We start from the raw sequence: 16652 nt of genomic DNA, 5'->3' as shown, positions 1-16652 counted from the left end.
GAGCTTCTGTGCTCCAATGCATATACTCAGATTGATTCCATGTTCCAGAAACATTTCTAAACACAGTGATATTACTAACAGAATTCAGGAAATAGGCATAGACTCGGGCAGGCAAATGCTTAGAATATTCCCAGAGCATATCAATGACAATCCAGAAGACATGGTAACTTATAAACTTTAACAGCCAGCCCCACAACAGCCATGCAAAAGCGTTAATGATTAAGACTTTCAGAATATCCATTTTTTAACTTCCAAATCTTCTCTGAAAGAATTCTTTCTACCTAGCCCCACGTTGAGACGCCAAATAAATTGTTTTGGGTTCAAATGCAAGTTCCCAGAGACTCTTATAAATTTGGTAGACCCAATGACAATTTATAGAATTTATAGAGTTTATAGAGTGCCCTCCCCTCCTCCCCCTCCTTTCCCCAAAAGACAGGGAGAGAGATAAAAGGTAGGGACACCCCAATAAATCAATCTCACTCGATTTGGAAGTTAAAAAGGAAAAGTTTAACAATAACTTAGAAAAAAAGGGATTGGAGGTAGGGGAGTTTACAAAGGATAAGGAAGGGAAAAACAGCAAAATACAAAACAGGGATGGATACAACCCGAGTAGTGTGATGGTGTCTCTGCCTCGTGGCTGGTATACAGTATCAGTGTGTGTGTGCGGTCATGAACGCAGGTAGTGAGCAAGGGGGCGAAAAGAGGAAGAGACAGGAGAACTCCTGTCTTTTATACCACAGGAAGTGGGGGGAGTGGGCTAACCATCACCTGGAGTGTGGCCCACCCCTGAGGAGGGGCCGAGACCCCTAGGGTCAGGTTCAGGGTCACTCCCCCAGGAGTGTTAACCCTATACACACATACCTCCTTTTGTTGCATTCTGACACAAAAGCTACGTGAAAATGTAATGTAGGAACCAATGAACACCTCAGAAACAGCCAACAATTCTGTTCTGTCCTTTAAATCCCAACTGCTCTCTCAAAGGAGATCTCATAGAAGTTGTCCTAATTTTACTACCCTTACAATGAACTAACACATGATAGTTCATGGCCCCTCAATTCAAGAAGGATGCTGAGGTGCTGGAACATGTCCAGAGAAGGGCAACAAAGCTGGTGAGGGGCCTGGAGCACAAATCCTATGAGGAGAGGTTGAGGGAGCTGGGCCTGTTTAGCCTGGAGAAGAGGAGGCTCAGGGGTGATCTTATTACTGTCTACAACTACCTGAAGGGGCATTGTAGCCAGGTGGGGGGTGGCCTCTTCTCCCAGGCAACCAGCAATAGAACAAGGGGACACAGTCTCAAGTTGTGCCAGGGTAGGTATAGGCTGGATATTAGGAAGAAGTTCTTCACAGAGAGAGTGACTGGCATTGGAATGGGCTGCCCAGGGAGGTGGTGGAGTCACCATCCCTGGGGGTGTTCAAGAAAAGACTGGATGAGGCACTTGGTGCCATGGTCTAGTTGACTGGCTAGGGCTGGATGCTAGGTTGGACTGAATGATCTTGGAGGTCTCTTCCAACCTGGTTGATTCTATGATTCTATGATAATTTCATGTTAAAATAGTGACTAATGAACAGGAATATCTGTGGCTCAAAGAAGTAGTAGGAAAAGATTATTAAGGTGTTACTAGTGCAGACTACTCCCACGGGACTACAACGATGGACACATCAGTTGAATATTGAATGAGAAAAGAGCATACATTTATCACAACACAGAAAAATCAGGGAGGGGAATTTAAATTGAGTTAAGTGGTATAGAAATCACCAATGCTGAAAGGAGACAGAAAATGAAGGAAGGTGTATCACACTAAATTAAGCACTACAAGAGAATCAACCATAAACGTAGAAAGTCTGCCTGCAAAGCAGATGAGCCATAATTGACTATAAAACCCACAAGGACTGAAACCTCTCTTCTCTGCAAAGCACACTGTGTGAGTTAAAGCCAAACAATCAGTCTACCACATTCCTAGGTACTTTCCCATAAAAAAAGAGCTGACACAGCTACATTGTATTTTCTTTGCCACTGCATAGGAACTTGCTATGACTTCAAAAAACCCTTGCTGCAGGAACAAGATTCTTCTTTTTCTATCTGTTACCAGCCTGAGTGTTTGTAAATCATAACCTAGATCCTTTGACCCCTGGGATTGGGAACATTTACCCCTCGCTACTCACTTCAGAGCCAGAATCCCATATATCATGCCACACCTCAGCCACAATTCAGCAGATCAGTGCCCAGACATGACATTGACACACACTGGGCCTTGACTTCATCTCTCCTCCTGAAAGATATCACTTCCTTTTCCACTACAGCTTTAATGCCTCTGGTTTTAAAACTTGTTAGCCAAATCTTTCCAACATGTGACTCGCTAAGGGAAGTTCAAGCTTTGGCTCCTCGTTGTCATTGTGTAGATCACCTCATTCAACATACTTTTCTTCTCTTAAACCTTTTCTTCCCCCTGCCTAGTTCTCCCTTCCTGACTTCAGATGATCCTTCCCATCTTCTCAGCACTGTCACAACTCTGCTATTGGATCAGCACTGTCACAACTCTGCTATTGGATCAGCACTGTCACAACTCTGCTATTGGATCAGCACTGTCACAACTCTGCTATTGGATCAGCACTGTCACAACTCTGCTATTGGATCAGCACTGTCACAACTCTGCTATTGGATCAGCACTGTCACAACTCTGCTATTGGATCAGCAAGTGGGTTGAGGGGAAAAACGTACTTCCCATCCTTCTCAAAACGTTAAAAGGAACAGAAAAATGAGAACCAAGCTGGTCAGAGATGAACCTTTGGGAACAAAATTGTAATTTAGGAAAAAAACTTTGGTGCTGACTGAAGAATGGCCTCAAGCACAGTCCTCATTCAGGCATAAATCACATACCAGGCTCACACATACTTAGCTGAGTTATAAGTAGAGGTCACCAATTAAGTAAAAGCTATAAAAGAGCCTTCTCAGTTCACTTCAAAACTTTCCCTAAATAATTCCTCTGGTCAAATATGGGAAATTAATTTCTGAAAGGATCTTTTTCTCCCATGAAGCATTAAGGCATAGCTGAAGTTTTATTGCTAATATTAATACTAAAAGCAACCATTCTGATGACACCATAATAACCATGAGGGTAAGAAGAAGCTTTTAATTTAACCAGCCTACACATTTAAACTACAACATAGTATCAGTTCCATTTAAGGATCCTGACACTGTGTGCTATCTCTGGCACAGAACAGCCATGAGCACTCTATCTGCACATGAAGAATTAGTCAGTTTCACAGAGCCATTGCACAGCCAGAGCAGGGCACTGGTGAGGGTGGATGCAAGTTTAGCCTCATGTAGTCCTTACTCTTTCTTTCAGGCTTTAGCAAAAACACAAACTAACCAAGTGCTGCCAGGAAATGTTTAAATAAACAGGAAACCTGTGCAACAATGACAGATTTCAACATTTAAACACAGGCAGCAGAACGACAGGCATTTAGAGCTCTCTTCCTGCACGTGAGTTATATTTGGAGTTAATGGGTTTTACCTTGGGCAATGTCATGTTTTTGTAACAGTACTTCGTTCTTTAACCACAGCCCCGAGTTTGAGCAGGCTAGAGGGCAAAGCTGTGAATACACAAGAAAGCTTGTTCATTTCTTTCCTGTCCCACTCTCCCACTGAAGTCAAAGGGAATAAAAACCCTGATCACTTTCTCAAATCTCAGCCAAAGAGACACTGCATTGGCATCTTTTTGGATACTTCCTTTCCCACTCATTTCCACTTAAATATATATCTTCTCCATGACAGCTCTGTAAAGGAAACTAACAGCCTGCAGGAAGGGGAGCACAGTTTAGCATGAAAACATCATATAGAAAAGCGAATTTTATTTACCTGCACATTTTCAGGTTTATATACATCATACTCTTAAATGTTACAATAATCCTAATTAAGTATTCCTGTTTTAAACTTACTGGCAAAAGAGAAGCAGCATTAGGAATTTAACTGAATTTAGCGACTTTTTTTTTTGGTAGTATTTTAACAATCTTTACAGTCTAAAAAAGCTCAAGAGCTGGATGTCAAGTGCTGCTAGAAGTTATCATCACTATACAGAGTTTCACATGAAAGGAACTTGCATGTATTTACATGTTGACTTACAAGTCCACCTCCTCCTGGTTGTGGCCAGGAGGAGGTTGCTCTCTTCTCTCAGGCAGCCAGCACCAGAACGAGAGGACACAGCCTCAAGCTACGCCAGGGGAAATTTAGGCTTGAGGTGAGGAGAAAGTTCTTCACTGAGAGAGTCATTGGACACTGGAATGGGCTGCCCGGGGAGGTGGTGGAGTCGCCGTCCCTGGAGCTGTTCAAGGCAGGATTGGACGTGGCACTTGGTGCCATGGTCTAGCCTTGAGCTCTGTGGTAAAGGGTTGGACTTGACAATCTATGAGGTCTCTTCCAACCTTGGTGATACTGTGATACTGTGACTAATCCTTTTGTTCAGCAGACAAATAATGTTCCTCAAATATACTTCAGCTTATGAATTAACTGTGTCCTTACCTCCCGCTGGAAGAAATTCCAAGCATGGGTCAGCCACTGGTACCGAGGCAGACCATAATTGGTCATCCTGGCTTTCAGCGTTATCATATCAGACCACTGCACTGGAACCTGGAGCAAGGAAAAGAGTGATTGACACAACAGATCAGTTGTCTTGTGGCTCCAAACGTAGAACTTCCACCCATTCTCAGATCTTTGCAGTGCAATAAGCACCACAACTCTGTATGAAAAATAAAACAGGAAAACAAATGCTTCTGTTATTATAACACTGAAACTTTGTCAGCCTTTATTAAAAATATTTTTTTCCCTGCTACTTTATCTTTTACTTACAAATTTGTGTGCCCTGGAAAAGAAGCTGCATTTTTGAGACTCAGAGATAGCTGGGAGTAATTTGGTAACATCATCACTGGATTTTTACCTAGCCTAAAATTTAAACTGAGTTCCATTCAAGCCAAAAGAAATGGCATTTGTCTGCCCTAGTTTAGGTATCTCCCTGGCATCTTCTGAGTCAACAGTCAGAAACAGGCAGCTACATGGGGCAATTCATCTATCACAGTATCATAAACATGTCAAAGAAAACAAAATGAAGGCTCAAACCCACTACATTAAGATAGCAAAGTTAGATCTAAGTGTCCAACTTTTAAATATCTAACATTAATAGAGAGTCTTCTACCCTGAGAGTCCTTTCAATGACTTTCTGGCTTTGCATGGAGTCCTGCACATGAGTATCCTGAATGTACTCAGTGACAGTGTCTAGCTTAAGAGTAGTAACAAAGAAACATACACAGTGAGGCCCTGAGAACTTTGCCCTTCACACATACTCATGGTCTTGCTAACATTTTCTTCTGAAAGAAGCAAATAGTTCTGGAAGCATTTCTCTTTCAAATTTGACTACTCAAAAGTGAGGTGGTGGTGGTGCTCCTCAGAGTCAGACCATGACCCTCAGTTAGCAATACGTTACAAACAATAGCAAAGAAGTGACTGCCCTACAATGTCCTTAAGACAACTAATTTCAGCTCAGCAGACCAAATTTCAGTGTGCCAAGGTAAAACAAGGAGCTGAAGACTGCAGTTGCCTTTCTAGGCATGCACAGCATTCCTGATGAGTTTTATCCTGTTCCCAATAGCCTTAAGAGTCATAGTGAAATCATAACTATGTATTACCGTTGATTTGGAGTGTGGGGGAGCCAACTGAGAATTCAGTTTGGAATGAACAAGGGCATTCTCAAAATAGAAATATATGTTACCTAAGGCAAAATTTATCACAATAGTTCACAGACTCTGGTCTTTGTTGTGCCACATGATCTACAAAAATGTACAGACAGTTGCTGCCTGCCTGATCCCCTAATCCAAATACTAACATTTGATAATGTTTCATTACCACTACTAAGTTATACTACATTTTTCACACCTTGGTAAAGCTTTACATGTCATGAATATGAATGTAATAGCTTAGAAATTTAACACATTTTTCACTTAGCAAAATGTTTATTTCTAAGCTATGAAACACTGAACTCAAAATTGTCCATGTGAAAAACATGTTAGCAGGAGCACTAAAAAATACTTAAAAATAGTATCATAGAACATTTACATTGGTCACTAATAAAATAATTTAGATTTGCACTCAATGAATTTGTTTCTCCACTGCATTGGAAGTTAGCACTCTGCTTTCTTTGGATAATATTTGATATGACTGCAACTAAGGTCATATCTGCTAGACTGCTTTTCTATTATCTCATCTGAATTGAATACAGTCCAAGGTTATGATGTTAACACAAGGCATTCAACTTCGTTGTGAAAACAATGGAAAGCAGGAAAACAATCAAGAAGTGAGAGAAAGAAATTAAAAGCAAGTCAAACTAAAAGCCACTGTAGGAAGCCAATTTGAATTCTGAATCTAAAAATGGATATGGGGCTCTGTGTGTTTGACTGTCCCAGAATGCCCACACATCATGCTAATGACACTGGTGCATCTACTAATTAACTTTCTTTAGGCTCATGCAAGTAGTAATGCACAATAATACATGATCCTAAAATGAATTTATTTGACACTGTCCTGTAGACAAACATGAACTAGAGATGCTTGCTTGATGTTAGCCCAAGTTCTGTAAAGTTGGTTCGTCACTGAGCTCTAATTATTGTTACTTTTCTAATGAGCATCAAGGCTTGACCAATGTCTGAGTAAGGCAAGAATTCACACTGGCTTTTTAATCTTGTAAGCAGAATAAATTACTCATGAGGCACATTTCATGCTGAGAGCCATCATGAGCTGGAAGGAAAATTATTTATCCAAGGACTCCTAGAGCAGCTTGTCCATACGCCCAAACTGGATCAGCAGAGGTGGTTATGCCTCAGTGACATTCTTGACAACATCATCCACCCACCTGCACTAATGTCAACTGATTCTCTGAAACTCACCAAGGGCTCCTGTGGTTTCATGCAATGCTGAAACCAACAAGACATCAAGTCACCCCCCTGGGTATGAGAGGCTCTCGACAGCATGAAATCTGGCCTGCCTCATCACAAGAAGAGCAGTAGTGCTAAGGCAAAGGGAATAAGCAAGTGAAATCAGATGGAAAGTGAAAAAAACCCACAGTATTACAGGAGACGAGGGATAAAAAGAAAAAAATAAGGAAAATTATTGAAAAAAAGTAGTTGTTGAAAGTGTTGGGGTTTTTCTTTCTATTCTATGTGCGTGCCCATGTGCACACAAGCTCCTGGGAGAAAGAAAAAGTCAGAGGAGTGTGGAATATCTGGGTTCATTGTGACCCACTGCCGAAGGTACAGACACAGATTTCAGTGCTGCTTCTTTTGGCAAAGGGGTACAGGGATAGCCCTATTTCGTTTTTCTCTAGAGAGAAGCAGCAGCATCAGTGCTTTAGCATATGGTAGGGCTATGCATCATGCAGAGGAGCCAGGATAAGGTCAGAGATCATCTGCCTCCTTTCCCCAGCACCCAGTGAAGTCTGGGAAGAATCAGAAGCCTTAGTGGCCGACAACACACAGACAGAATTCCCTGAAAGTGGTTTGGGTGCTGTCTGAAGCTGTAGCTAGCCCCATGAGTCCAGAGATATTTTTTGTCAGTAAATACTTAAAGCCTCTTGCAATTCACCAACTGCCTTCTCCCATAAGCAGAAAGGAGCTCCCTGCATCCACCTAGAGGACAAGTGGTACAATTAACCACAAGCAGTATATTAATGGCAAGAACCTTCTCTTCCAGTTCAATTAATGTTACATTATTGCTAGTTATTTGTTCTAGATCCTATGTTGTTATTTGTGTAATGTTTCCATGACCGTGTGAAGAACCAATTATTAGTAAAACTAAACTATATTAATTTTGGAAAAATATAATCTGACATGAATTAGTTACCCCCTCCATCACAGCCACATAAATTCAGACTTTGAATCTCTTAGAAATTTCTGTGGTCCTAGCACCATGTAAATACCAAGGCTCCCTCTCATCTTACTGCAGTGTAATTGTAACTAGCTGTTAGAAAGACCAGTATATTAGGAATACCTTGGCAGTTCAGAGAAAAGATTTGTCCCTCTATTCATAAAATGAACCAAACCTTCTAGTTTGATTTCTGCTCAACACTCACCCATTGGGTTTTTTTTGCACAATGGTTACCAAGCCTTCACTTTGAAAAGATTGGTACAGCTATAAAAGCTATACAGAGAAAACCTCTTCACAAGTTTACAGGAGAGTGTTTTATAGCTATGATATGTTTTGCTTAAAGCTGGCATTTATAGCCTGTGGAGGCAGTGTGAAGATTTCAGCAGACAGAATGTTGGCTATTGAAAGAACACGCTGTTTGTTTACAACGTAGTGCACTCAGCTATAGCTCTGAAAGCATTAAGGACTTGTGGGGCAAAATTACTTCAAGTTCTCCATCTCCTCTCTCAGGAATTCACAGAAAACAAAGTTCTTAACTCAGAGACTGCAGGATTTGACTCTCAAATACAGCATGGGGAAAGAAAAGCAGGTAGGACCCTCCAGACAGACAAGCTTTCCCAGACTAATCTCTGCTTAAAAAAAAAGGCAGTAGTCACTTTAGATTAGACTGTCTGAATAACGAACAGAGGTAAACACTGAAGCAATTAGAAAACAGCTAGCTAATGGAAATCTTTGTTTCCTCCTGCTGAAAAAATGCAGCCTCCTTTTCTGACTCACTGTTATTTCCTGCTCGTAGGTCCAAACACCACAGGCCAGCTCAACGCAGAATATTACAAGCAAGCTTCCAAAGTACTGCAGGAAACAAAATGATCTTAGTTACTTTGGATATTCATGTCAGATTTGAAACAAAGTTTTAAACAATATTAAAGGACATATCAAAATATCATTAACACTTCACATGGCTGAAGACAAAAATCAGGAACACTTGTGTGGGAAAATTTCTAAGCATTTAAGTCACATAACATTTCTTACTAACTTAACCTGAAACCTGTGAACACTACAAGGGTAAAATAAATTCATCTTCTTTTTGCCCAAGAGTACAAGGCCACTATGACACAGGATGCTAAAACAGTTAGAAAGAAAACAATCTTTTTTTCCCTTGTACATGTAGAAAAGGCAAAATGTCATTTTTTTCATTCCTGTGCATTTAAGGAACATATTCAAATCATGCTAAGACAAAAGGTGGAAGGAAAAAAAATAACAGAAAAGAAAACTGACAAGATTGATGAGCAACTAAAGTTCCTCAAAGCTCTGTTCTCAAAGTGACTTAGGTATTCAAAGTCAGGTAAAATCGTATGTGATGGTTTGGAAGTTACCCGGCCCCCCTCCCCCTTATGAAATCATCCAGACTAGACTCAGCCGGGCTAAAAGTTAAGGAATGAAGCTTTATATTTAGAGCTGAGCACAATATGCAAGCAGATATTTACAATATACACAGAAATATACAAGTTAAAGGTAATACAGAAACACAATACCCTTCCCAGAAATCAGAGTCCCCAGGAGGGGCTCTCAACCACCCCTTCCACCTTCTTTCCACCCTTCCACCTTATCCCAGAGCATACCTTAGGTGCAAGGTGAGTTTAGAGGATCAGCAAGGGAGGGTTAGAAAGCAGAAGGATTAATTACACAGAAGCAGCCCAGGGCACCCACTGCAACAGAAACACACACACACTGACTCTCCTGCTCTGTCTTATCTATGTTCTGTGTTCTTGTTTTTATACATCTCAGCAAGGCTATGAGTGAAGCAGACATCACCATTGCTTCCTTTTCATAGCCTATAATCTAATTTCTCTCACTGAAATATTCCAATTACCCTCAAGCTAGCACATCATACTAATATTTAATGAGACAGATTAATAACACATTTTTCTCTATTTAAAAGATTTAATTCTTGAACTATTTAAAAACAGAAAATCAATGCATAAATGAAGAAGTTGAACAGGTCTTGTTAATGATGGTTAAGGAAAATTGGTTGCTGTGATTAAAAAGAGGAGGGTTATTTTCTGTATAACATCAACAAATCCTTTCTGAACTGCAAGATAAAGCTGCTTTGGAAGCAAAGACTTCTTGGGCTTGCTCTTGCTATTAATAAAGTACACTACTTCTCTTTTATTTAAAGCAGAAATATAGTTCCATTCATTCTCAACTCCAAACTTACTTTCACGATAATGGAATGAACTCCCCCTTGTTCTCAGCCCACAATATTTAAGATTTACAGTCTTCATGGATTTTAATTTTATATGGAAATCAAAGAAACACCATCACAATGTAGAACAGAATGAACACATAATTCCATTAGTTCATAATTCCATTCCAAATACATAATTCCATGCCAGAAGGCTTCTAACTTAGTAATTTCATTCTGGAGTCTTTTTAGGAAATATGTAAGACACAAAGCATGTACTGAGGCTTTGGGTGCTTTTGTTGCTGTTGGGGTTTTGTCGTTTTCCTTTTTCTATTCAAATCTCAATAAGCTGTATTACTAAAATAGAGAATATAAATCCTTAAGTGTTATATTTTAAGAGTGTCATGGTTTAAGCCCAGCCAGCCATCAACAAATCAACCATGCAGCCACTCACTTGTTGCCACCTCCCTCCAGAAGGATGGGGAAAAGAAAATACAAGTCTCAAGCAGGGAGAGAGGGGACAGGGAGGGCTCACTCACCAATTAAGGTCACAAGCAAAAGAGACTTGACTTGAGAAAACAAAATCAATTTAATTTGACCACTTCACCAATTGTATTCAAAGAGGACAGTAAGAAATTGAATGGATTGAGAACTGGATGAATGACAGAGGGCTGTGATCAGTGAAAGAGTCTAATTGGAAGCATGCAGCTAGTAGTGTCCCCAAGGGTCAGTACTGAGCCCAGTCTTGTCCAGCACCATCAATGCCCAGGATGAAGTGATTAGTGTGTCATTTTAGTGAGTTTGCTAATGATATTAAACTGGGAAGGATGGCTGATACACCAGAAGGCTGTACTGCCGTTCAGCAAGAACTGGACAGAGAGAGATTTAGGCAGAGTAGAACCTCATGAAGGTCAGAAAAAACAAAATTGGATTCCTGCATGTGGGGAGATAAAAACTCATGCACCAGTACAGGTTAGTATCTCTCTTACAAGAACAGGCTGAGAGATCTGAGATCACTTGTAGAAGAGAAGGTGGAAAGGGACCTTTTGATGCTTACATCTAAAGAGCAAGTGTCAAGATGACAGGGCACCACTCTTTACAGTGGTGCCTAGTAACAAAAGGGAACAGAGCAAGTTCCATCTCACTATGAGGAAAGGTTTCTTTAATTTGAAGCACTGGAATAGACTGCTCAGAGAAGCTGTGGTGTCTCCTTTGCAGATATTTAAAACTTGTCTGGATGCAGTCCTGGGCAACCTGCTTTAGGTGAACCTGCTTTAGCAGTGGAGGGGCATACCAGATCATCTCCAGAGGTTCCTTCTTATCCCCACCATTTTGTGATTGATTATAGGTGTACAACACATCACATATCCTAAAAAATGAGTGCTGCAAGCACACACAGAACCCCAGTAGAAGCCTTCAATAACCAACATAATCATCCTCCAAGAGTCCAAGAGAACAATATTTCTCTTTTACCCTGTAAGAAAATGACAGCTCCTCTAAAACATAAATTTATGAGCTTTTAGACAATGTATGCACTATCACTGTAGTGCTTGCAAATGATGCAAAGAGGTCTTAAAAAAAATAATCTACTTTGCACAGTATTCACTTTGGAAGAAGGAAAGAATGCTACATGCTTTTCAGCTCTTAGTTCATACTGAAAACATGTTTAAGGCTATCGTGGCCAATACTGACATGTTTGAGAGGAAGAACAACTAAACACTGTGGCAAAAAGCAAATGTGAGGTTCTCAGCTGTCAAAGAGAATTTCAGTCATTTTAGACTGTAATTGAATTACAAGCCTGGGACTGCCTGCTATCCTCAAGTCATAGACAGCACTTGCTGTCATGGTGAAAGGGATCCATCGGGGGTGTACGTATGGCATTCTCTGGAAAACTCTTAATTTGCAGTTCCTTCTAACAGTTCATTCATTAATTCACCAGCATTCACGTTGGAAACATCCTCCTTTTTTGTCAGCATATAGTTAAGAAAGTTTCTGAATATAGTCCAGGATAGACAACTATTTAGCCAGATTCATTCATAAAGCACTTCTGGGTCTGCCAAGAATTAAGCACTCGTGACTAGCTACATCTGGACGCACCAAGGCACTGCAGAATCAAGCCCTCTGTTTTGAGAAAGAACATCTCTCCATAAGGAAACACCAGGAAAAGGGACAAAGAGTTTACACAGGCAAAAGCACATGCTGAGAACTGAGCAACTGCAGGCACACCAATCTTGCACAGAGGAGTTTGGGTTTCACTCTGCCACTGAAGGCAAATATTATCTCTCTCTCTAAACATAATGGTTAGCAAAACAAATAATTCTCCTAGAAGTTGTGTGGAGAAAAAAAACCTATAACCACTATTTAAATTTATTACCCTTAATTTCCACCTTCCAAACACAGAAATTGTTACTGGCTTCAATGCTTATTTCTTGTACCCAATTAAAATCCCACAGGACTCTGAAGGCTGAATGCATCTTCTGCTTTTTTGCCAGAAACAGAGACTTAGTTTTGAGGCTGAATATTTCTCCCTGTGAGCTGACTGACTACATTTTATAAAGGAGATTAACTTGCTAAGAAGTGCAATTGTGCATTACTCAAAGATACACTATTGGGTCACTGAGATTACCTTCAACTACTGCATACCTCCCTCAGAGGACTCTTGGCCACTGCTAAATTATTTGCTAGTGTTCTAGGAAATGTGTGTACAACAAGGCTAGAGAGATTCTCCTCCCCCTCTACTCTGCCCTGGTGAGACCACACCTGGACTACCGCATCCAGTTTTTGGGCTCCCCAACTCAAGAGAGACAGGGATCTGCTGGAGATGATCCAGTAAAGAGGGGGACTTGAACATCTCTCCTATGAAGAAAGACTGAAAGAACCATGACTGTTTAGTCTGGAGAAGGCTGAAAGGGGATCTTATTAATGTCTATAAATAGCTGATGGGTGGGTGTGCAGGCTATTCTCACTTGTGCCCTGTGACAGGACAAGGAGCAATACACCTCAACATGAGGAGAAACTTCTTCACTGGGAGGGTGATGGAGCACTGGAACAGGCTGCCCACAGAGGTTGTAGAGGCTGCTCCTCTGGAAAAAGCCAGGCTGGACACGTTCCTGTGTGGCTTGCCACAGGTGATCCTGCTTTGGCAGAAGGGTTGGACCCAATAATCTCTGGGGGTCCCTCCCAATCCATAACGTTCTATAATACTAGAAACTGTAAAACCAGTGAGCTACTAGCCCACACTCAAGGAGAGCCAAAGATCCAAACTCATCTCCAGCCATCATCTCTTGATCTCACTTATACCAAATGTGGTATGATCAGAGTTCTGAGGTAGCCCAAAGTTCATCAGAACTAGAAAGGCACAAGAGTGGCTTAATGAATCTTCTTTTTTCTCCTTCAAATCTCTTCTGATTTGCACGTTGCTCCTGTTACTGAGATTAAGACCCTATTTCATCTGCTCTGACAGATTCCTAGTTAACCAGTCATCCTAGAAAACATGCTGAGACTTCACAGCCTACTGAGTTCATCCCTACAGAAAACAATATATCACATCCTGTTACATACTCAAAATGACTTCTTAAACTCACTTTCAGACAGCGAGAGAGCAAGAGAGAGGTTAGTGTATGAAGGCAAACAGCAACAGCAGACAGGGGCTAACAGCTGAAGCCAAAAGTCAGAGCACTGTTAAGAAAAAGTGAGAGCACAGAGTTATTTTGGATAATCTACACGTTGTAGCTTTGAAATGTGTCTTTCTTTGCAGGATCAGTGTACCTCGTAAGGAGTCATTATTCATGTGCTCTGGATTTCATTTAATAAATAGCTTTTTTTTTCTTCAAGATCTCTTCCCAAGTGTTTTTTTTTTTCTTCCAGAAGAGAGAACTGTATTTTAATTCAGACTCCAGAAAAAAAACCCAACCCTTACATCAGGGCAAATGAAAAGTAGCTGATCAGTAAGCCCAGGGTCACTGGACTTACTGATCCAGTCCTCAGGCTTGCTGCCTGGTAATCATATCACCTTCTTGGGCACCATGGTTCATATGACATGAGAGGCAAGGAAAGCTCTGGAAAAGGGCAGGGGCTGAAGGGGATTCCAAGGGTAAAGCAGCTGCAGAGGGAAACCTTATGGGAATCTTTACAAGACCAGAGTATATCATATGCAAAACAAATACCAGAAGATTTTTAAGAGGGATATGCATAGTATTTCCCAACAGCTAACAGCCTGACAACATTGGCCTTGCTCTTCTGAGACTCAAGCCATCCAGACATCTGTCTGCACGTGGAGAAGCATCAGATGACCAGCACTGCTGGATCACCAACAGGAACCAGATCTTCTGTGCAAAACATAGTAAGAAACCTTTCCTCTCAGCAACCTTTGGTTCCCTTCATTTTTGTTATGATTTACAAACTAAGGAGGTTATTTTAGTGGTCAGTCCATCTATAGTCTTTAAATAAGAATCAAATACTCATTAAATGGAGTCAAATTGTACAGAAACCTGAAATCCTGCTTATGCACTCCAGCAGCACAGACTCACCTTGCCCCATCTTCCACTCTCCCCACCTCCCTCACCTTTGAGGTGCTGGAATGTGTCCAGAGAAGGGCGACAGAGCTGGTGAGGGGCCTGGAACACAAACCCTACGAGGAGAGGCTGAGGGAGCTGGGAGTGTTTAGCCTGGAGAAGAGGAGGCTCAGGGGTGACCTCATTGCTGTCTACATCTGAAGGGAGGTTGTAGCCAGGTGGGGTTGGCCACTTCTCTCAGGCAACCAGCAATAGAACAAGGGGACACAGTCTCAAGTTGTGCTGGGGGAAGTACAGGCTGGATGTTAGGAGGAAGTTCTTCCCAGAGAGAGTGATTGGCATTGGAATGGGCTGCCCAGGGAGGTGATGGAGTCACCATCCCTGGAGGTGTTCAAGCAAAGCCTGGATGAGGCACTTAGTGCCATGGTCTGGTTGACTGGATAGGGCTGGGTGCTAGGTTGGACTGGCTGATCTTGGAGGTCTCTTCCAACCTGGCTGATTCTACAATTCTCAGCCTTGCCCTGTAGGGATTAACAGTTCATTTGTCATTCTGATTTAAAATTTGGTTTACATGCTTGACAAAGCAGAAACCTGTAAGAGATGCAGTCACAAGCCAACAAAGAAATGGGCTGACTCCACCAACTTACAACACTAGCTACTGAATGTCATCCAGCTCTTCAAAATGCATACATTCCACGAAAATGTGTCTATTATTTCAGATTCTGTTTCCCAGATCACAAAAACTTATCCAGACATCTTAAAGCCTGTGACCTTTGCAAAGTCCAAGATACCACTTTCAAGAAAACTTAAAACTTATTTTCTGATTTTTTTTTTTAATGGATATGAATATTTGAATTTTCTAACATAAGTATCCAAGTTCTTTTGGTTGACCCCTTTGCTTTTTTAAAGAAACAAGCTAAACTCTTTATGAAAAGTTAGCCCTTTGTTCACAGCCTCTTGTTCTGCAAGATATTAATGACCCCTTCTAAATTTTAACTTTGTTAGCTCATCTTTGTTTCTGTAAAAGGACTTACTTCAGAAATAAGCAAATGCATACTTCAGACAATTATTAGGATTTATTTGCTCAAAGCTCAATTACCTCAAGTCAATGAAGTCCAAGGAATAAGGACTGTTGTAAGGTCATAGTAAAATAGTGAGCAGGACCTAAATAAAGATAGACTCAAATAGTTCACACATTCAATTCCTCCCCCTTCTCCCCTTCTTTCATAGAGTCATAGAATCAACCAGGTTGGAAGAGACCTCCAAGATCATCCAGTCCAACCTAGCACCCAGCCCTAGCCACTCAACTAGACCATGGCACTAAGTGCCTCACCCAGTCTCTTCTTGAACACCTCCAGGGACAGTGACTCCACCACCCCCCTGGGCAGCCCATTCCAATGCCAATCACTCTCTCTGGGAAGAACTTCCTCCTAACATCCAGCCTATACTTTCCCTGGCACAACTTGAGACTGTGTCCCCTTGTTCTGTTGGTGGTTGCCTGAGAGAAGAGGATCATGAGGTCAGACAGTGATATCTACTAAACCAAACATTCAGGACTCAAGAACAGGCAAAGACATAATCTCCTATAGTTAAGCCTAAAATCACAGCATACAGTGAAGTGCATGTCACAGAAGTCTAGAAAACATTTCATGCTGGAAACACAAAATGACTACTGTTAACAGATATTTACTTTTAACCTAGCACTGTAACCTTCTAACTTAACACCATCACTTTTTTCCAAATGGACAAGCAAGTGGCAGAACTATACAAACAAAAACACCTCCCAAAACCCACATTTTGATGTATGGCTTCGTAACTGCACTGTCCATCCTCACTGTCATTGCTCAAGGGCATTTCCATGAGCAGCCCTCAAGAAGCTGCATAGTTCTTGTTACTTTGAGCCACTGGATAACTGTGCCAAATATTACTGTGCTGCCTTTCCTCTGGTAAAACACATCTGTGTGAAGAGCTGGGAGTGAAGGAAGCAGATACCACCTTAAGCACAGCAAACATTTGGATTTAGACCAAGCATTTGCAAGAAGAC

General features: G+C 41.2%; 1 protein-coding gene across 4 annotated transcripts in view; it reads right to left on the bottom strand.

The window, feature by feature from the left end:
• TSPAN12 (tetraspanin 12) overlaps nt 1-16652 on the bottom strand; it is a 52922-nt gene that overhangs the window by 13570 nt on the left and 22700 nt on the right. For 3 of the 4 annotated variants that reach the window (XM_064142056.1, XM_064142054.1, XM_064142053.1), the window contains exons 5-6: nt 8687-8761; nt 4520-4627 (exon numbers count right to left, since the gene is read on the bottom strand). In XM_064142056.1, the coding sequence (XP_063998126.1) occupies nt 4520-4627; nt 8687-8761 (183 nt within the window). The remainder of the gene's footprint in view (nt 1-4519; nt 4628-8686; nt 8762-16652) is intronic. The other variant, XM_064142055.1, reaches the window with a different exon arrangement.

Source organism: Pogoniulus pusillus, chromosome 4, assembly GCF_015220805.1.
Source record: "Pogoniulus pusillus isolate bPogPus1 chromosome 4, bPogPus1.pri, whole genome shotgun sequence".
In the NCBI taxonomy this organism is placed as follows: domain Eukaryota; kingdom Metazoa; phylum Chordata; class Aves; order Piciformes; family Lybiidae; genus Pogoniulus; species Pogoniulus pusillus.
This window is presented reverse-complemented; position numbering and strand designations above follow the sequence as displayed.